Source organism: Emys orbicularis, chromosome 1 (genome assembly GCF_028017835.1).
Source record: "Emys orbicularis isolate rEmyOrb1 chromosome 1, rEmyOrb1.hap1, whole genome shotgun sequence".
Classification (NCBI taxonomy): domain Eukaryota; kingdom Metazoa; phylum Chordata; order Testudines; family Emydidae; genus Emys; species Emys orbicularis.
In genome coordinates, this window is record NC_088683.1 from 226,068,586 (window position 1) to 226,092,031 (window position 23,446).

The 23,446-nt window shown below is 40.9% G+C and overlaps 1 protein-coding gene across 5 annotated transcripts in view; it reads right to left on the reverse strand.

Moving 5' to 3' along the window:
• The window catches only part of CNKSR2 (connector enhancer of kinase suppressor of Ras 2), a 361,047-nt gene that overhangs the window by 200,538 nt on the left and 137,063 nt on the right, over nt 1-23,446 (reverse strand). For all 5 annotated transcript variants that reach the window (XM_065413945.1, XM_065413940.1, XM_065413934.1 and 2 more), the window contains exon 6: nt 1,828-1,947. In XM_065413945.1, coding sequence (XP_065270017.1) covers nt 1,828-1,947 — 120 coding nt within the window. The remainder of the gene's footprint in view (nt 1-1,827; nt 1,948-23,446) is intronic.

Below are 23,446 nucleotides of genomic sequence, written 5' to 3' on the forward strand. Positions count from 1 at the left end.
GGTCAGTGCTAATGACAATAAATCAGAGCATGTTGGCTACATCTTAATAACTCCCCAAAATGCTGCATCATTCATACAAAACATTAGAAAATGGTTTAACAAGGATAACCAGTTATTAGGATTACCATTTTATACAACTCAAAAGTTTGCTAGGCACCTCATACAACATGGTCCCTGCTCCAAAAAGCTTACAGCCTAGATGATGTGACTCAAAAAACTGGCAACAAAACAGTGGCATGGGGACAAGGGGAGGAAGGGAAAGAAAGACGACACAGTAACAAAATAATGCACAGCTAAAGCTTATACAAAGCACGGTTAATTCTTTCCCCCACCGTTAAAAATACACACAGTTATCACTATTTGTATTACCATAGTGCCTAAAGGTCCCATCTGAGATTACGGCCCCATTGTGCTGGGTGTACAAATGCATATTAAGAGACAGTCCTTGCTATGATGTGCTTACAATCTACACAGACAGGATAGACTCAAGGTTGTGGGGGACACAGAGGTACAAGGAGGGGAGGTGACTTGCCCATGGTCATGGGAGAGCTGGAAATAGAACCACAAAAATAATTTTGCTTTAAAAGAAAACTGCACTAGTTGACTCACTTCTTGTCGGAATTATGAGAAAAGAGTGCTGGAAAACCAGCGCAACCATGGGACAGGCCTTGCGTCAAACACGGAGAGAGCTTCAGAAAGATGGGACAGAAAAAGTGAGAATGTCCCTTCCCAGTAGAAATGGGATAAAGAGAAGGGATGAGCAGGCAGCAGAGTAAGAGAACAGGATGACAAATTGGTAAGGTGGAGTCCATGGAGAGCTGAAAACCTGAAGGGCAATTTTAAATGGATTCTGACATGAAAAGAAAGCCAGTGAAATAAACAAAAGGATGGGGTAATATTTACCAATTAAAAATAAAATTCCTTTAATTTTAATTGCTGTTTTTCTGAAGAGAGACATACCAAATAAATCATTATTTCTAGGTACCTGGGCATAACAAAAGTTGCCAAAAGATTAAAATTAAATAAAAAATAAAAACCACTAACTCAAAAAGTAACTCATGGAATGGGAGCACAGCAGTACAGATACTACACAAGTAAATGGACCATGGATGTGTGTAGGCAGCAAAAGACGGTGTAGTAGCAATTTCTCAAGAAATGATTAATTGAATTCCGAACACCTTCTGGTGTCCCCAAGGTAGGTAGATGGCATTGTTATTCATGATGTCAAATGTCATTTCTCCAATTGTAATCAGTGTTGTTTCTTTTATGCAATGGTTGCTATCTGCATGCGTAATCCAAGCAGCAGTGGTCAACTCATGAGCGACACTCAAGGGATTGCTACGTTGGTCTTTTACAGCCATCTGATTAAGCATGTAGACTTCTTGCAATACAATTTAAGAATCTACTTTTCTCCTGGGAATTGCTGTAGAGTCCTTGAATAAGTTATAAAAGTGTTTTATTTCTCAGTGGGAGATGTTATGAAGCAAATTCCAGAATTTGACAGTTTTGTGCATAATCTCACCCAAACTTCATGGCCAGGGTTTAGGTATTAATTTAAATCCCCCCAGATTTCAAGATCCTAGAATAGTCTAAAATATTGATGTAAACTGGTGAGAATTACTTTCCATTTCTTTCTATTTACATTTTGATACAACAGTTATTTATGTGAAAGACCCATAACATTAGACCAGCTGTGTGAAAAATCAAACTAAATAAACATTTTTTTAAAAAGAAGTGGCCTTGTCCCTACCCACCAGTATAGATCTTATTTACAGAATTAACTCTCTCATCTTGGACAACTCTTTTGATTAACTGCGTACTTCTTACCAGCCCTTCACTTGGTTTTATGTTTGTTAGCTGGATCACTTCAAGGTGAGCAGACTGCGAAACGAGAGGATCAGATGAGAGAGAGATAATGTGGTCACAGACGCCAGAGAGAGTTTTACACTAGAAGAAAAATAAAAGGAAAACTACAGTAAATATACCATGATTATTTGAACAGTTTCTTCCCAATAAAAAACATTTAAAAGAACTAGCATTCTTAACTTGTACAACTAAATTACATTCTTGAGTCTTTCTTCCCATAAAGTTATCTGGTATAAGGCAAACACAGATGAAAGACTACTACAGACAACTCACAATGCTACTGAGTTCAATTATAGTTCATTCTTTGAAAAACAAATTCGATTGTCTAGGAAGTTAGGATCAATCGTCCTCATTTTACAGTCATATAAAAAATTCAAAATGGGAACTTTGTGTATTTGTAGTATTTGAAGTTTTCTACTACTATTAAATTAATTGTATTGGTCCCCCAAAATATTTTAATTTTTACTATACAATGATATTTGTGCAGGTTTTTGTTTTGTTTTTTAAAGTCAAAGATCACCAGAGTTAAGCCTTGATCCCGCATCAATGGCCACTGAATTTTTGTGGAATTCTGCTGAAGTCAATGGATTCCATGCTAGTAAATTCAAGTTCAGGATCAGGGGTTTCTACCAGAAAGAGTTAAAATAAAATTGGGGAGAGGGAATATATTTGGAATGAAGCATTTAAAAGTTTCAGCAGAGAAGATACATGTAATTACCTCATATCCTTGAGTCACTACTGTGGCCTATAATGAATACATCTCTTGGCCCGCACAATTATAGTTAGCTTATCAAACACAAAATTTGGTGGACAAAATTTAATTTCATCCTCACAGACAAAACTTCAATTAGCAATATAATACAGGACCCAATCTTTGTAGTGGGACAAAACCGGCACAACATCAGAAGAGAAAACACAAACTCAAATACTTTTGCCTCAACAGGAGAAAAAAAAAATTCGAGTGTGCATTCTCTCCCCACTCCCTATCATTAAACCCACTGTACCAGTGTCTTAATGTTCAGATGCACAGTATATGCATGGAATATAGTCTTCTCACCTGTTTTTAAAGGTGGTGAGTACTGACTGACTTCAGTGGAGGTTGCAGTTGCTCAGACACATGAAAATCAAGTCATTAACAATCATGGACAACTCACATTAATGCTGAAGGCTGTTTTGTACTACTTATAAAAATTTCCCCAAAAGTGAATTTATATAAAATTTCGCAATTCCAAAAGTATTTATTGATACAGTCCATGGCAAAAAGGGACCATTGTGATTATCTGTCTGACTTCCTGTATAACAGAGGCCATACAACTTCCCCAAAATAATTCCTAGAGCATATCTTTTAGAAAAAAAACCATCCAATCTTGATTTTAAAATGGTCAGTGATGGACAATCCACCACAACCTTTGGTAAATGGTTCCAATCATTAATTACTCTCACCATTAAAAATGTACACCTTGGAGTCAAGAAGTTGAAGCCTATAACAGATAAGCATGTTCACAATGGGGCAATATCTTAGACCTGCTATCCCTGACAGTGTTTCTTTTCTGCAAAAATAAAAAATACTGGAGGTTTCTAAAGACCTATAGTTATAATGTAGGTATTTTATACCTTTCCCCCCATGATTTTCTCTTGCCTGACGATAGTAAGTAGTGATAATTTCTTTTTTGTGCTTCTTTTATATTTTTGGAGCTCGTAATTTTGGAAAGCTTTAAAGCTTTGCCTGGAATACCTTATTGGTGGCCAGAACTTTGGGTTTCACAACTCAGATTTCCTATGAGAGCGTACTGTTCGCACACTGAATGATGACAACGTTCTTTTGGTCACAGCACTGTGGTAACTGAAGAACTAATCAAGAACCAGTGTAATTGTCCTCATATTCAAAAGGGCTAAAGCTAATCAGACTGCTCAAATAAGTGAAATGCCTCACTTGCTCACAGTATCAGTCACCCTTTCAAGTAGCAATTAGTGCATTATAATCAAAATGAATCCACATAAATGTTAACTTCTCTTTATGAGTCTATAGATGTACCTGTAAAAACCTGTATAAATGATATGAATCAAACTAACCTTTCCTTGTCAAATTCACAGTTGTAATTTCAAACCACAAAACAAGCACCTGATGTAAAAGGTGAAATAAACCCAGCGTAATAGATGAAAAACAAACATAACGGTATAACAGTGATAATGTGATAATATGGCAGGATCCTAAATCCTAACCCCTGAATTTTCCTTATTGTTATCACTTGTAGGCAGCAGGGACCTTGGTTTAGCATATTGATGGCATATTTTATTGAACTCTAATGTTTCAGTCTCTTTATAACAAGAGTAGGTAGGGAAACCATTTCCACCCTGATTTGTGATAATTTGCACAGCAGGAGCAAGAAAATTAGCAGTTGAAAATGAAACTAGTATTTCTTCCAGAGTTTAACTGATGCTATATTTCCAAAATAATTGCAAATCATTATCAGATCACTGGTAGCGGACTTATAGAAAAGAAATAAAATTGTAGGGCCTGATCATATAAACACATAAGAGTTGAGTCAATTAACTTTTATGTGTCAGTGTTTGCTAGACTGGACCATCAAAGCGTTTTGAATAATGTACACACAAACTATTCTTACAACAAATATTTTCCACAGGGTTTTAAACACCAAATCATACAAATACCTTGCAACATAGGAGATGCATAGGAGAAAAAACCATAGGAGTGGCATGTCTCATTTAAAATATGCATTTACAAAACACAGAACATGCTCACCCAGAGGGCCGGCCCACAACATTTTGGCACCTGAGGCGGGGAGCTCAAATGACGCCCCCGTGCCCCCTCGCTTGGGCCAAAACTTTGAAAGGTCTCAATTCTGCCTTCTTCCTGTTCTACTCCTCTCATGGTACTACTCTGCTACCTACCCCAATAAAGGAGAACTAACAACTTAAAATGCCTTGTTCAAAAATTTTAAGTAACACTTAACTTTCAAACGCTTGAAGTGCAAATATAACTTTTCTTATCTGCATAGTAAACACTGGCATTTTTATCTTTTAGAATAATAATTATCTTCCCAATTTGGTGTTTGATAGGCTTTATCGCCTTGGCTATTACACCCATGTGTATTCATTTCATCCATCATTCTACCTCCAAGCATACATTTCCTCACAGTTTGACCTATTCTCTGACCTGTATATGAAGTCAAGAAGTCAAGAGCCATTTAACATGGCATTAGGAGAGTATTTGGTAAAATCTATTTAAATAAATCAAAACTAGAGATAGAAAGTGAAGTCAATCAATTAGAGTTGATCAAAAATTGGAATTTATGTTCCATGAAAAATTCTGATATTTCAAGGTTTGTTCTTGTCAGAATTATTAGCATTTTTCATGGAATAGATAGTTCCAGAACATTTCAATTTGGAAATGCCAAAGTACTTTGTATTGACATTTTCAATTATAAAAAGAAAACATGGATGGATTGCCAATTACCCAGAGGTATTGTATAACTTGTATAATGTGCATATGCATGCACACCCAGTGAAGATACCCATATTATAAATTGCAGACCTTTCTGATATGTATCTTCCATGGACCCTTACACCCTTTAACCACTGCACCCATATTCTTCCCACATCCCTCCCAATATTACTTCTAACATTACAAAATCCTGAGCAGCGTCATGCAGCTGCCAGTTTAAAAGAATCAACATGTTAGACAAATGTTTCTTCCTATTCACCCAAAATTACACTGGGTCGAGGTTCTGTACAAGTGTCCAGGTTTGAGGTCCATTATCTTGTGCACAGGGCCGGCTCCAGGCACCAGCCGAGCAAGCTGGTGCTTGATGCGGCAGATTGTTCGAGGCGGCATTCCGCCCAATCCTAGGGCGGCACGGCCGCTTTTTTTTTGTTCTGCTCCGGCCGCCCTGTAGGGGGCGGCGGCGCGGAGGACGGGAGTGCCCTGCAGCAAGCCCAGCAGGGCAGCCCGCGTCCTTCCCTCCCAGCCGACCGGAGCGGCGCAGAGCCTCCCGGCAGGCGGCGCAGCAGTCGGGGCCACGTGGTAGCGCCCCGCTGAAGCCCTGGCCGCCCCCCTTCTCTCTCTCTCCCCCACTCTCTCCCTCTCCCCCCGCTAGCCGGGGCATGTCTGCAGCGCAGGGAGTCCCCCTGCACCCTGGCTCCGCCCGCGCTGCAGGTTTTTATTTTTATTTTTTGGCTTGGGGCGGCCAAAAAGCCAGAGCCGGCCCTCCTTGTGCACCATCAAGGCTAGAAACAGGATTTTAATACCGTCTCACACTTTCAGCTTTCCAAATGGACACAAACTACTCATTCGCTAGACATAGAAACTCTCAAAACATTGGATTTTAAAATCACCACATTATTATGTACAGAAGAGCCACTTTATGTAGCTTTTAGACATTTCTAAGTGTACTAGAATTTTTCTCTCAAAACAGCTCTTAAATGTGTGGCATCTATATACGTAAGAGTTTTATACTGCTGCCCATCAAAGTATCTGAGCACCTTTCACATAATATCAGTTTGCAATAGCGAAGTCCCTAGCAGATGTCATGAAGTTCTATGCTCCCATGCTACAGTGATGGTTCTCAGGGTACCCGGGACTAGGAGTTACCTGTTACCCCCTGACTCAGCATGAGGGAGTCTTGCCTGTGGTGGCTGGATGTCAACTCCCTAACACCACCAACCTTCAGCCACCCAAGCTGGCTATGCCAGCCCTGCTACCTCCTTGCAGGTTAACAATAGGTGCTCTCCAGTCCCATAGTCCCTTTGCAATGTTCCTGTTATATCTCTCCCCCTGCCACTGGCTACTTATAGAAATCCCAGATCCCCTGCCTCCAAAGGAACACTGTGCCCCAGTTTACTAGGTTTACCTTAAACCACTGCTCCTGTAAACCACACAGAACTTGTGAGTACTTATAAATAAGCCTACTTTTGTTTTATTAAGAAAGAATACAGATTTAAATAGAAACGAGTAATGGCAACAAATGGTTACAATATGAAACCAAACCATAAAACATGAACCTGGGTCTCCATTTATTAACAGTGACCTTTCCTATCTAATCAAGCTGGCTGGCTTCACAGGAACCAGGATCCATTTTTAATTTTTTTTATGAGAACACCTCGTTCCTCAAGATGTCTCCTCAGTGAAAGGATTCAGAGAATGTCTTCCTCCTCCGTGTTATACTGAAACTGTCATTTGTTTTTACTCACAGACAGGGAGAACTCATGTTGTAATGTTCCTTTTTTACCCTTAAGAGGTTTGGGTTGTTTGCAGTTCTCTCTGATGGATTTCCATTGAAAGTCTTGGGATTGAGCAAGGTTTAAGAATTGACCTTGCATTGAATCTCTGGCTAAACATTCCAGTCATTCAAAACAAAATGAGGTACCTCAGAGTGGAAAAAGCAATTCATCAAGCCTTTGAAGCCTTCTGTAATAACTCACAACTTAAGCAAGCTGTGAAATGTGTTTCAGGTAGGAAGAGCACAGTTTTTATTTTTAAACGAGTATGTGAAAATAAAAAATAATTCTTAGGACATTTTTAAAAGGATATTTTAAAAGATTTTTCTGCAGAACTATCTTTTATGCGGACATTCAGAGTATATGAGCACATCCCATAGAGCACCTCCTATAGTATCTGAGTTCCTAACATTGTAGTAACTAGTGGTAAAATTTTCAAAAGTGTCTTAGTGACTTAGGAACCTAAGTCCCATTGACTTTCAATGGGATTTAGTAGCCTAAGATATATCTATAGTGCAATCTAAATTGTGACTGCAACACAGGCAGGCGTACCCATGCCCTTGCGTTAGGTCTAGCTAGCACATCTAAAAACAATTGTGAAAACATGGCAGCAACGGCTTCAGCATGGGCTATAGAAGCCTGCTTTGTCCCCCTGGGTAAGAACTCACATTGCTAGCCTATGCTGAAGCCCATGCTGCCGCCTCTTCACTGCTATTTTTAGCTGTGCTAGTTAAATGAAAGCTAGCATGGGTGTGCCTACCCACCCTGCAATCGCACCCTTAGGATATGTCTACACTGCACGCTTGTTTCAGCAGGGTGTAGTATACATGCCACATAGCCCCCTCGCATAGATATAAAGTGTAGCTGGTGAGGCACAGCTTATGCAGGAAAAAACATGCCTGAAGGATGGGGGTATGTATGTGAGTACATACCCATCACACTCTCTACTCACCCAAGCAGTGCCTCCCTGTCTACACTGATTTTATTTTTTAAAGCAGTCTACCATCCCATTGCCTCCACACTGCTGGAGTCCTCCCCCTTCACAGGAAAGGCTCTCCCAGCAGGGAAAGGCTCCGGCAGGGGGAAGGCAGCTGGGAGATGCTCCCCACTGCCAAATCCATTCCCCTGATACAGGGGAAAGGCTCTGACAACTCCCTGCTGCTGGACCCCTTTCTCTGCCCCAGTGAAAGGTTCTGGTAGCAGGGAACTGCTGAAGCTGTCCCTGCTGCTTCCCCTCTGCCAGAGCCTTTCCCTGACATGTGTAGCTACACCACTGCAATGTAGTCAGAGCCTGCGTTTCATTACAGCGTGTAGCTACATGAATACTACATGCCACTACCAGTGGTGTGTAGTGCAGATGTAGCCCTAGTGACTCAGGCATTTTTTAAAATGGGACTTACGCACTTTTTTTTTTATCCTAAATGTCTGTATGTAACAGGATCAGCCACCTTCTGAGCCACCCCTCATGGCCGGGGGTGGCTCTTCAGCACCCTGCCTCAGTTTCCTCTCTCAGAAAACCGAATACCATTATGCAAACTCTCCTCTCTCAATTCCACCCCACCTTGGGGCTGGTTTATTATTAAAATATCATGTAAGATGATCCATAACAAAAGCCTCAACGTAAAATCCATTTATTACCCCCAGTGCAAATAGTCATCAAGATCATCCAACATTTCATCCCTCAATGTTCCAGATACAAGCACCTTCAGCCCTGCCTGGACTCTCTGTCGGTCCTCTTCTGTCCTTCTGGCTCTGATAGTCACCCCAGCTGGACTGCAATCTTGCTCTTCCCAGTGGGAACCCCCACAGGCTTTCTGATGGGAGCATCCCAATCTCCCTACCCCGTCACAGTTCCTCTAGGTCCAGCTTTCTGGCCCCAGAGATGTCAGTGGTAAGCTCCCCCGCTTGCTCCCTGCCTTCAGCCCTCTCTGGTCATTGGCTCAGGCTCTCTGGCTTGGACACACCAGCCAGCAAACCCCTCTCGCTACTCTCCTGCCTTCAGCCTTCTACCACGAACCATAAAGTGCCTAGCTGCTCTTATGTCCTACTCAATCTCCTGCTCCCAGGAAGCCCAGACTCCTGGGTCTCTTCTAGCCAAATTGGAGTGTGCTGATGAGTGCATTGGCCCGGCTCCCTCTTAAAGGGCCACTGTCACCCTGAGACACTATAAAATAACATGCTAACTAATAATACAGAATAAGCCTTTTGCTATACAGTTCACTTAGCATTATTCTATGTAGCATCTCCTGTTCAGTGTATGGAAGTTTTCATCCAGAATCTTATCTCAAATCAGAGGACAGGGTCTACTGTATTTTTAGTTCACAATAAAAGGGGTTTTAATATATCTGTTTCTAAGATGAAGTCACAGCTTAATGTAAGGGAAAATGATCATCCAGAAACATCTTTTACCTCCTCAAATTCAAACCTCCTCCTCACCCTCCTGGTTCTATAAATTCCTCCCAGTCCTTTCTCCTTATTGCTCTCTTCATCTCATTTTCACACTCTGCTTTGCACACTCTTTTATGCTGTCTCACGCCTCTGGAACAGCCACCCACTTCTCATCCATTAAGTCCCTTTCTCCCCTCCTAAAGAGCTATTTCCCCTCACCCCCCACATACACAATAAGCCTCTCTCTTTGGTCTTCTCGTCTAACATGTCCTCACACACTCCCTCCACCTTGAATAGTCACCTTTTCATTTTTGCCCAAGTTACGCAGTCAACTTTTGAGAAAGAGACCATATTACCATTCTATATTTTGCAAAATAGCAGGTCCAGAACATTTTTGGTAATATGCAACCTCTGAGTACATATCTGGTCTATTCATCCTACAATTTTCAGTTGCCTTGTATTTCTGATAAGCACTATTTTCCTCACTAACACTGCCAAGAGATGCAGCAAAGGAACAACCAACCACCCTTGACTAACTGAATCATTAAACTTGGCAAGCATTGAAGGAGAAAATTATTTGCATCAGGTATACATTGAGTCTGATGGGATGGTTACCTGCTCAGTCTAAGGCTACTATGCTTCTCAGAAAGAAAAAGGATATGATTAATCCATTTGTTGCCAATTATTTAATGGCATGAAGGCAACTTTAGCAGCAGAACACACCTATTTTGGTTTTGTTCATTCCTTGTTGTGGGATAATTTTGCTCTCACTATGAGTGGCCTGGAGTAATATTCATCCCTCTTTTATTGAAAGCAAGCACAGCATGGTGTAAGGAAAGTAACCATTTGATACGTATGTTATACAGTTGGAATGTTAATCTTTTTAAAATTCCTGAAAAATTAGGGACTTCATAAGAACAGATGAAGAATTGAAGGAAAGACACTTATGCATGTAAAAAAAAAAAATCACCGAGTCTGGGAACATATGAACATTAAAACTAATAAAAACATGCTGTATCAAAACCTATATAAGCTATTTCATAGGCAAAAGAACTGAAACACTGGACTGAGGGTTATATTAATATTAGATTAGAATAATGAAACCAAAAATTGAGAGATTAAATTGAAGTATATTCAAGATAACTTATCTAGACTTATGCAGTTTAAGTTTCTAGCCCTTATGGCTGCAAATATAAACTTCCAAATGTGAACTGAAATACTGCTGTTCATTTGAGCCTTCATATACCTACAGACTACTTTCCTTGGACATCCTGGTGGCTCAGTGTCTCATGAAGAGTTTTAGGTTTTAAGATCAACAACTCCACCCAAAAGTCTGCTTTTTGTTCAGTGAAACTACTAATGGCACTGATGCAATACATTTTCAGAACCTTAAGATGGCAGCCTTTTAAAGATCTGTTAAACATCATCAGTGTGCGTTAATATGAGAGCCAGTTAGAAATACTGGCAGAAAACAAAAAGCCACACTAAAATGAAAATGAAAAATTTCTGTGAATCATTTGCCTCATCTTCTGATTAGCTCTACTTAATACGACATTCAGAAAAAAAATAAAAGGCACCAAGCATTTATAGACTTGAGAGGTTCAATAAGATGGTGTTATAACCACTGAATCCTTAAAGGGGATCCCTCGAGAAATAGTTACTTTAGATAATGAGATCTAATTATAAGGTTGTCTACTTAGTAATTAAAGAATAGCTTGGTCCAATAAACAAACTTCATAAAAACAATGTTTTGTTTCACCACTGAACCTTCTCCAATCTATTTTGTTGCTGGAGGGTATGAATTACTGAATGATAAATTGGAAAGTATATGTTGTATTTACTCGTTCTTTTGTTTTCATGTATGTTTGTACAGCACTCATCAGACTGATGACAATAAGTGTTTTGGTTTGTCAGTTTGTTTGTTTTTACATTGAATTACATACATGAGAAATCATTGCTTTAATACTAGAGAGCAAAATGAGAATGGATAATACTCTTGGCCAAACATCTAAAGACCTTCGGAATGAAAATAACCTTAAAAGATTCTGCCTGATCCTGCCTCACTGGTCAAAATTTTTTTGCTGTTCTTAGAAAATCTCTGATGCCTCTTGTAAATGTATACTGGAAATACATACGTATATAAACTTTTAATGGTGTACCCTACCCAACCTTTACAGGCCCAGCTGATTATGTATAATTTAGTCATTCTTAATCACAAATACTTCTTTCTAGGCCAAAACATACTACCTGTTTAGCTACCTTTCACAACTTATTAAATTTTTCTGTTAGGTTTTTAAAACAATTATCTTTATCATGTTTATTATGGTAATACCTAGGGGCAACAGAACAGATCCCCATTGTCCTAGGCACTGTACAAACAGAGAATAAGAGGCAGCCCCAAAGAGTTTACAATCTAAATAGGGAAAGGGATATGGACAGAACTTATAAGCAAGGAGAACAATACAATTGCAGCAAACGTCACGTAAATGCCATGATTTCTCTGGTTTCTTATTAAAAAAAAAATTTTTGTTGGGGGGTTATATAAGGAGAGTATTAGCTAAATAGGAAGACTCACAGACTCATCAACTTTAAAGTCAGAAAGGACCATCGTGATCATCTAGTCTGACCTCATGCACATTGCAGGCCATAGAACCTTACCCACTCCTGAAATAGACCCCTAACCTCTGGCTGAGTTACTGAAGTCCTCAAATCATGGTTTAAATATTTCAAGTTACAGAGAATTCACCATTTACACTAGTTTAAACCTGAAAGTGACTCATGCCCCATGCTGCACAGGAAGGCAACAAACTCTCAGGGTCTTGGCCAATCTGACCTGGGGGAAAATTCCTTCCCGATCCCAAGACAAAGGGAAGGAGGGAGCAGGCGCAGTTGGAGCAAAGAGGCTGTCAGCAAGGGGACGGAATGCTCAGAGTGTAAACATTCTGATGATATCATCAGTGTCCCTCAGTCCCTGCTTGAAATGCTTTATGCAGCTACTATGCTTGCTTCAGCGTCTGACTGGCTCCTCCTTTTGAGCCACTTTAATTCATCCGCCTAATGCATATGCATTATGATACTGGTTTTAACTACATGATCTCATACTGTTTTTTCCACAGGACCCCTCTCTCATTTAGTGCAAAGGATGAATGCTGCTAGAGGTATAAATTCCAGCTAGAGGAGGACACCTCCTGTGATAAATGAAGGGGGTTGGGGGGGGACTCCCTTTTATGGACACCCCGCCAGCCAGTTAGCTATAAAATCCCTGTTAACAGCTGTTCTCTACTTGCTTTACCTGTAAAGGGTTAAAAAGTCCATAGGTAAAAGGAAGGGAGTGGGCACCTGACCAAAAGAGCTAATGGGAAGGCTAGAACTTTTTAAAATTGGGAAAAAAACTTCCCCTTTGTCTGTCTGTGTTGTTCTCCCAGAGAGCAGAAACAGGGCCAGAACTATGCTGTAAGAAAGAGCTTGGGCCAGGTATGAAAATCATCAGATCATACCTAGAAACTACTCATTTGAAACCCCAGGTACGTAAGTAGATCAGGAAATGTCTAGGAAAATGCGATTAGGTTTCTGTCTTATTTCTTTATGACTCTGTGCTAACTCCACGTGCTTTTGTTTTGCTTGTAACCTTTAAGCTGGACCTCAAGAAGCTATCTTGATGCTTAACCCTTGTAATTGGTTTTTTTTTAAACCTAGCAAAAAGCCTAAGTTCCAGATGTATTTTCTTTCTTTCTTTTTGTTTTTAATAAAATTTACCTTCTTTAAGAACAGGATTGGATTTTTGTGTCCCTAAGAGGTTTGTGCATATGCTGTTTAATCAGCTGGTGCAACAGCTGATTTCCTTTGTTTTCTTTCTCAGCTCTTCCCCTGAGGGGGGCTTATAGGCTTGAGGGTACCCTACAGGAAGGAATTCCCAAATGTGCCTTCCTGGGTTCTCAAAGGGGTTTTTGCACTTGGGTGGTGGTAGCATCTACCCATCCAAGGTCAAAGAAAAGCTGTAACCTTGGGAGTTTAATACAAGCCTGGAGTGGCCAGTATTAATTTTTAGAATCCTTGCGGGCCCCCACCTTCTGCACTCAAAGTGCCAGAGTGGGGAATCAGCCTTGACACCTGCACTAGCTCTGTTCAAGCGAGCGCGTTAAAAATAGCAGTATAGCTGCAGTAGGACAAGCTGCCCTGAGTACATACCTGTCAGAGACACTAGGTGCATACTCCAGAAAACTAGCCACTCATGCCACTGCAGCTACACGTCTATTTTTAGCGCTGGACGAGGTATGTCTCATCAAGCTGGAAATTACATCTTCCAGCTCCAGTGTAGACACACCCTCAGCAAGCAACTATTTGCTATTTCCTTTTCTCCTTATTGTTCATCGTATGGTCCCTGCCTTATTTACTGCACACTATTCAAACCCTGCTCTGAAGACAGAATCTTTAATTTCCTCACAGGCTCATCACTCGAGTATAGTGCCTCACAAACATTATAGTCACAATTTATTATTTCTATTTTACTGAGGGGGAAACTGAAACAGAGAGAGATTACTGTGAGAAGTATGCAATAAATGTTGATGCCCAACTTGAGACACCTAGGGCCTGATTTTTCAGAGTATGTAGCATTATACAGAACTTTATATGTTGAAAGCACAGCTCCCATTGGCTTCAGTTCCAGCTGGGAGCACTCAGCACATGTTCAAATCAAACACCAGGGTCTCAAGTCATGCCCCCAGAAAATGAAGAACGTACATTTAGTGATCACCTGTGGGAAGTTTGGTTTAAGTGTCTCGTCTAGCATCACACAGGAACTCTGTGGCAGAGGCAGGGATACAATCCAATTCTTCAGGGCAGTATTCAGCTGTCCTAACCATGAGACCCTAATTTCTTCCTGCAATCCCCTACCTCATCACTGCACACCTCCCAACTTCTCCAATAAATGAAACAGAGGTCCTACAGTCTACTTCACTACCCAACCCTGATTCATCCCCAGAGCAGGTCTATCCTATGCACTGAACGAGGCAGGGGTCCTGTGGAGAGAACAGTATGTGATCATGTAATTAAAGACTCTATCACAATGCATATCACAAGGGGGCCAAATTAAGGTTGCACAGGCAACCTTAATTCTGGCATTTTCTAACTTCTGAGTGCTAGACTTTGCAACCTTAATATGCTTCTTTAACATAGAAGTTGCACACACAACAAAAATTAAAGGTTTAAATAAAAGCAAACTGAAAAAAACATGTGGCATCATATTGACATCCACATGGATCATCAGAAGGTTTTATCCACCTTTAGATCCACCACACAAACCTGTGCCACTTGAGTTAACAGAGTAACTGATAGCAGCAATAGCTTGTTATCCTGTATGTGGAGCAACCACTAGAGGGGGAGGAGACACACACTTTGCTAATGGGCTTCACAGATATTTGCTGACAAAAAGAAATGGCGCGACTCGTGAATTTTGGGTTCCACTCCAGGATCTGGAGGGGAGCATCCTCTGCTGGGCACAGATATCTTCCCATTCCCTTCAAGTCTGATCTGTGCTTCCCTTTCCCCTTCCAACTGTCCCTGTCCTGTTTCTTCCCCATCCCAGTCCCATTCTCCTCAACTAGCCAGTACCAATCTCACTCCTCAGGCTTCTCAGCCCAGTTGCAAGTCTCCTTTCCCAGCCGCAAGTCTCCTTGCCCAGCCAGTCCTAGTTCTTCCCCCATACTCTGGCTCCACTCAAATCAGCCCCGTTCCCCCCACACCTCTGGTTCTCAGCCCCACTCTCCTTGCCCAGATAGTTCTAGACTCCGCTCCCTACTGGCTTCCAATCCTCCCCTTTTCCCCTCCCTCATTCCCAGTCTCCTTGCCCAGCCAGCCCCAGTCCCCCCACACCTCGCTCCCAGTTCCAGTCTTCTTGCCCAGCTAATTCCAATCTACTCCCTCCCAACTCCCACATACAACCTTGAGTCCCAGTTTCCCTACCCCTCACGCCCCAGCTTCCATGGCCGGTATTCTGGCTAGGAAGGTCTCCGAGAGCACAGGAGAGAGATACTCCCTGCTCTCACTACCAATACCCGGACCTGTCACCAAAATGGCCCAGAGCAGCCAGGAACTGCAATCACAAAGCAAGTTCTGCTCAGGCCTCTGCAGTCCCAAAATGGAGCATGCTAAGTGCAGATGAAATCTTTAGGGAACTAAACTACAAAGTTCTAGCTTGTCTCTACTGTGCAAAGGCAAACTGATTTTTCAAAGTCTTATAATGTGGCCAAATTTGGATGGATTTTCATGGAGACAGCAAAAGGCTCATCCCTGACACAAAGCACATCCCCGTCAAATTTCAAGCTCTTGCTCCAAAGCATGGGGGCATTACAACTGTTCAGAAGGTGAAAAAAATTGGCCACGTGGGCAAAACAACATATCTTTCCCCCAGCCTCATTCTCAGAAATATTTGAACTGGTTGGGCTGACATTTCAAAAACCAAAACCAAAAAATTTAACCTGAAGCAGACACCCAGTCTGGCAAAATTATAAACAACAGAAAATAGAATCTTATAATGGGAAGTGTCAGGCTACCAGCACTGTCTATAATATGTGATTATTAAATAAATAATAATAATACTAAATAATAAAAACACTTCAGAGACTGGATGACTCTGGGAAATGGTAACAGGATATAGATGTTGCAAGTCAAGGCTAGCGAAGGATTGATTGTTATCATCTGCTGGCAGTGATCTCTGAAGAGAGTTGGTGGACACAGCTCAGTTCCTGTCCAAATTACAGTTGTTACCCTTATTGGCACTCTTAATAGACCGAATAGGATTGAAAGGGCATGGAGATGGAACAATCTTCTCAACTCATGCTTAAGGATCTCAGCTGGCCAGCTACAGGGGTCAGGAAGGGATTTCTCCCCATCCCCCAACATATTCTGGATTGATTTTTATCTCCTTCATTTGAAGCTTCAGGGATGGCCACGGCTGGAGATGAGACACTGGACAGGGATGGCCACGGCTGGAGATGAGACACTGGACAGGGATGGCCACGGCTGGAGATGAGACATTGGACAGGGATGGCCAGGCCTCTGAGTTGGGTGCTTGGTTGGCTGGCTCCTGCACATGTGCTCATGGTCTAACTGATCACCATATGTGGGATCCAAAAGGAAACTTTCCCCAAATCAGATTGGCAGAAAAACCTCCAAAGTTACATCTTCCTCTGTAGTGTGTGGGTGCGGCTCACTTGCCAGAATTATCTGGGTATGATTTACGTAATCATTCTCTGCCTTTGTGGGGGTCTTGGGCACTGGTGCACCTCGGTCCCTTCCATTATCTGCATGTGACATATAACAGTCTAGTCTCCCATGGGCTGTAATAAATTGGTCTAATTTTGGTTGTTGAATTTAGCATATGGGTGCTCAGTAGTGTTGCTGGCTTGTGATGTACAGGGGGTCTGATTTGTGGTCCTTTCTGCTCTTAAATTCTATGACTCTAGGTTCCCACTCCTGGAGAGGGGGAGCCGGGCTCAGCACCAGGCGACAGGAGCCGCTGCTCCCAGATGAGCATGGGGCAGGCTCACTCTCCAGCCCACCACCAATGACCCATCATTCAAATATGTTAAGGTCTGCTATAAAGAGGGTGGTGATCAATTGTTCTCCATGTTCACTGGATGTAGCACAAGAAGTAATAGCCTTAATCTGCAGCAAGGAAGATATTAGGAAAAATTTTCTAACTATAAGGATAGTTTAGTTCTGGAATAGGCTTCCAAGGGAGGTTGTGGAATCCCCATCAAAACAGGTTGGACAAACACCTGTCAGCAGTGGTCTAGGTTTACTTGGTCCTGTCACAGTGTAAGGGACTGGACTTCATGATCTCTCAAGGTGCCTTGCAGCCCAACATTTCTATGACTCTATGATCCCCCTGGTTGCAAACCACTGCTGAGGTATAGGGGGAAATTTGCATTGTTGCTGCTCATTTTGTACCTTCGCTATGGATCAAGGACTTCAGTCTGCAAGAGATGCCAGCACTTTCCAGAGCTAAACATGCTAATTTAAGAAACAAACATTTAATGAATTCTGAAGCAAACAATTCTTGATTTCTTAATACTTTTCTCCACAAACATTCCAGAGAGTTTAACAGTTGTTGCTTCTCTGGATCAGCTTTGCATGCTTGGACTTAAGACTATATAAGACTTTGCCTGTTGCTGTAAAGTAGCATAGAATATACCTTTACTTCACAGCTTTACCCAAGCTTTCTCTGACTTTCCCAGCCTTCCCTGGAGTTTGAAGCTTGTTTGATGCAAATGGACCTAATGACTGAGGGGAAACAGGAGAAACTAATTTTGTTTGTATTTGATGAAAAACAATGCACTGTTGTTGAAATTGTGCATATGGGCAACCAACTATTTTTTCTCACTGTGTAAGAAAAGTAGACAAACAGCACTCTTGTGTTAATCATAGTATTATAGGCAATTTAGGAAGTTATTAGTATTCAATACAACCAATTCAGCATAAGCTATATCACAGAAATGTCGAGTTTCATTGAAAACTGATACCAATATAAAGCACCTGTTTTCCGGAAACAGACATTACCTTTTATTATTTTCTAAAACTGCTTTACTGATTAAGGAAATTTTGCTAATAGTATTCATGATGCTTTATCATACTTAATGCTATAATTGTCAATTCCCTACTGCAGTGAAATTTATAAACACCTGGCAGGTATTTCAATGGTTGATATGTTTGATATGTTTGCTGATGTAGCAAACAAATTCATGGAACGTATTTGATCCTCTGTCTTGGGCAGCAAATTCTAGACATGCTCCATTTGTATTGTCCAAGGAAAAAGAAAGAGTAGGCACTGGATGAACTGATCTTATCTTCCCTGATTCACAGATTGTATTAGTGTTTTCTTATGACCTCCTTCTGAACACAGGTTTGAATTTGTGACACGGGGGTGTTTTTGTGTGGGGGGAGGGGTAGGGGGGGTAAAGAAAAAAAGTGTTGTCAGAATGACTGGGCAAGGGAAAATACTCTGCACTTTTCAAATACCCAGGAAAGTCTAGAGGGAAACGACTGATGAGGCAAACTCTGCACTTCAATGTTGAAAGGTAAAGGGCATGCTTCAAGTACAATATGAAAATAGCTAAAATAATACGAAGTATATATGCAAGAAGCAGAAAAAGTGACTAATCCCCCTTTACATCCCCCTTTTATGGGGGGCTAGCAAACAGATCCCAGCACAAGTTAGAGAAGCCACAAAGCTACCCAAACTTATGATGGCTAAGACAAGTCCCCTTTGCGGTAGATGTCTGGTGATTAGTGGCGTGCACCACATTCCAGTTCCACATTCTCTGGTGCCCATCAACATTCCCTAAATCAGCTGCTCATTAATGGTTATTTTAAAGGTCATTGCACCACCCTGGTGGCACAAAATGACCTCACAGGAAGCTGAAGATCAGACCTGCAGTCTTACAAATAACTTCTGAACTTTCCAGGATATCCTGTGCTACAATGAAATCTACCAGTTACTGCATTCTAGTGAACAGTAGAGATTTTACATTACTATGGTATTGACAAGATCACTAACAATAGTGGTAAAATCCCATACTTTTATTAGTTCATTTTTAAATGTGTTTAAGTGTTTAAACTTGATTCTAAAATAACTAGTTTGTTTTAAAATTCATATTCAGGCTGTTTAATTTTAATTACAACTTAAATATTTCATAGTTCTCTAGCCAACAGAATATGCTTCAAAAAATTTCTCCATCTTTGCAAAGTCAAATTCCACCGGAAAATTTCTTTTGTTCCCTCTGAATGGCCAATGAATAATTATCCCGAAGAATTATACTGGGAAAAAATTGTAGAAAATAACTGCTAAGTAGATTTTAGCTCAAAGTCTCCTTTCTATAATCAGTCCTGCTTGCTTTGTTTTTAACATTTACAGTATCACTTCATGAACTAGATCCTCCCATCACATACAGCATTACATAATTAGGATAGGAACATTTAATTATTCTCCAAGGTGTTTGCACTTCTGGTATTTCAACAAAAATGTTCTCTGGCCAGACTTTCCACAACCAGGAACACAACTTCCAGAACACCATCTTTACATAGATCTAGAACAGCTTTCCACATTAATCTTTTCTGGAGGCTTCTGTATATAACAATATGTCTCAAATTAATCAGTGTTATTTAAGGGTTTTATATATTGATTAGGAATGTATCTACACAGTACAACAGATCTCCATTTGTTTTAAATAGTAACTAAAACTGGTAAACAGCACTTGTGATTTTTTTGATCCACTGGATTTCAAACCCCATTCTTCCCAGTTAAATAATTTCTATTGTTCCTTTTGCTATTCAGATTTATTTAACAAGTATGGCTTGCTAAGCAAAAAAAGGTAAGCTTGTAAAACTCATTCTGAGGAATCAGAGATCAATAAGGATGAACGACTAAGAAGGAGGAAAACATAACCGATTGTGTGTTTTCCGTAATCTTTTTTTCTTAGATTCTTATCAGGTATTTGGTTTAATAACATAGAGTACTTTATTAGCTATGGTAATATTCTGATTAAAATTAAAAATGCCTTTGTTCTACTATTTTAAATTACAATTTCTTGAAAGGCAAAGAAATAGATTTAATCCCTAACAGAAATAAAATTATGATTTGTGGTGCTCACGGAGGCTATGTCTGCACTAACATGTCAAGTACATACACTGCACACAAACCCTCACATAGGTATAAACAGGAGTGTAGATCATGAGGCACTGCATAGGTGAGAAGAGTACAGGTACACCAGAACCTCAGGGGATACACCCTACATGACTCTCTTCACATAAAAGCAGTGCCTCCCATGTCTACATTGCTATTTTTAGCAATACAGTGTCCCGATGCATTCCCGCTGCCATAGCTGTTCCCAGTGGCAGTCAAAGGCTCCAGCAGTGGGGAAGCAGCAGAGAAATGCTCTGACAGCACCCCGCTGCTGGAGCCTTTTCCCGCCACAGGGAGCTGCCGGAAAGACTTTGGCAGCAGGGAAAGGCTCTGGCAGGGGGGAGGCAGTGAGACACTAGGTTGGTAAAAAGAACAGGGAACTGCCAGAGCCTTTCCCCACTGCCTCCCACCTGCCAGGGCCTTTCCTCACCATAGTAAAAGTCTCTGGCAGCAGGGAACTCCTAGAGCTTCTCCGATTTGCTTCCCCCTGCCAGGGCCTTTCATTGCTGCATGTAGCTACACATTGCAGTGTGGATGTAGCCTGCTTTTCACTGTGGCATGCAGCTACATGTATCCTACACATCACTGACAGCATAGATAATGTTGGCTGGTAAACATCACTTTAAAAATTGCTGTGATATTCAAAATTTACTATCAATAAAGTAAGTTATTAGAATGTGATCTAATGTTTATACATAATTGATAACACATTCAAGTAGATACCTGTGCAATTGAGCACTCTGCCCACACTACAGCCCAAACTGATCTCACGGCCAAGGAACTAAGACAACATTCACTGGGATCTCAAAAACAAATCATGCTGTCAGAACTATAGCAGCTTTAATATTTCTGGTCTCATTAAAACAAATATAGGTCAGCATTATTCATGAAGAGCAAAACCACCATCTGAACTTTCCATGACTGTCCAACAATTAATGTCTAAAGCTAACTAAATATTAGATTGCCTAGCCAAACCAAAAATCTAATGAGTGTCACTGTTGTAGCATAACTAAACACTATGCTAAAGCATCCAAGTAATTTTTGTAACTGTGTACAATTACTCTATTTTTGTCATTCACACTTTGTTTCTCTCTGTAATGATATTTACCTTGGACTAAGTTTTTTGGAGTCATCTGGAACCAAACATAGGTACTGCCACACGAGATTGGACCAGAGACCCATCTAAACCAGCATCCAGTGTCTGACTGTAGCCAGCCCCAAATGCTTCAGAGGGAGGTGCAAGAAATCAGAAAGCGGTCGGTTTATGCCCTGAAGATTAAAGGTTTATATAGCTCTTATTTTTATCCTATTTAGTGAAACTGTAGATGTTCTCATTATTCCTTTTTTAAAAATTCCATCTAAAATATTGGTGGGAATTACATATTGTGGCAGTGAGTTCCACAGGCTAATTGGTATTTTCATCATTTGTCGATTTATTGCCTTTCAATTTAATTGAATGTCACCATGTTCTTGTATGACAGAAGAATTAACTTTTTCTCTCCACATATTTTTTGGCCTCATCCTTCCTCTTATGCACCTCTAAAACTTTCTCCGTTTTTCTAATCATTCATGGGATTCTTTCCATACCTCGAATCATTTTAGTCACCATTCTCTTGGTTTAACCTCCCCTCAAATTATTGCCTCATCTTCTTTCTACCCTTCTTCTCCACTCTCACTGAGCACACCATCTACACCAGGTATTTTATATTCCTCACCTTTAATCCCATTCTACGACATCTCAAATCTGGTTTCCACTCCCTGCACTTCACTGAAACTGCTCTCATCGAGACATTCATCCTAGCCATATCAAAGGGCTTTCATCTTCACTCTCTTTGAACTTTGACATTGTCCACTATATTCTTCTCAAAATCCTATCATTCCTAGGCCTTCCTGACCCTGTCCTCTTCTGTTTTCTCCCCCAAGCTCTTGGATCACTCCCTCAAGGTCTTATTTGGTGGGTCTTTCTCCACAACTCTCCCTCTTTTAGTGGGGGCCCCTCAGGCGTCTGCCTTACCTCTTCTCTTCTCCTTTCACACACACACACACACACACACACACTCTCAGAAATGTGATTTTGACTTCCCTCTTTGAAATGATGACTCTCAAATCTGTGAGTTTGCTGCAGACTTGTTTTCCTCCATCCATACTAAAATTTCAACCCCTCTCTGACATCTTTTCATGGATGTCCAACTCAACCTGGCCAAAAGCAAGCTGCTGACCTTTCCCCAAAGCACCCCCTTCTTTCAATCTCACTGTATTATTGCAGAGAGCATCCTCATCATCCTATTACTCAAGCCCATAATTTCAGTTTTATTTTATGACTCTTTTGCCCTCTCCTTTGACAAAACATCCAGGCTGTATTTATATCTCAACATGCCTTCCTGCACAACTTCAAGACCGATCCTTTCCTCTTTGCCCACGTTGCCAAAAATCTCAGCCAATCTCTGAACATCTTATTCCTTCACTACTTCAACCTCCACCTCTAAGGCCTCAATGCCTGCAACTCTGCCTCACTCAAAGCTATTTAAAGAGCTGCTGCTAAAATAATCTTCCTCGCCCCTCTCTCAAAATCCCTCCATTGGCTTTCCCTTCTTCCATTTCATGAAGAACAAATTTCTCATGCTAACCATCAAAACCCTCCAAAGTTGAGCCCTGCCCTACCTGTGTTTTCTATTATCTTATTACAAAGCCAGCTTCCAGTCTGGTTTTACCTACTATGCCAGACCTGCTTGTCTGCTTCTTCCACATGTACCTTCACTCTTTTCCCTATGCCATCCCTCATATGTGGTAATATCTCCTAAGGAAAATCCATAACGTCTCTGCCTTCATCTGTCTCCTCAAATTCACCAGAAAGCATACAGAAAATTGCCATCTGATAACAGGTAAGTAGTTGGCAACTTGTGATCCCTGCTACTGATGGGATGAGAACCAAACACACTGATAGGATTCTTTGCATACGTTATATTTGTTACCTTGTGATCCCCACCGCCCTGCTTGACCTGCTTCATCTTGTCTTTTAGTCTGCAAGTTCTTTGGAACAGGTACTGCCATTTACTATATTTATACAATGCCTTAGTACAATGGGACTCTGACTCAGTTGATCTCTCTGAGCACTGCTGCAATATAAATGTTAAATAATATTTCTGCTACGTCTTTCTTTTGAGAAAGGGTGACCACAGCTGAACTTCATGTTCCAGGTGAGGGCGTAACATAGATTTGAATAATAGCATTACAGTATTCATGTTATTTCTATATCATCCTTTGTACATTCTA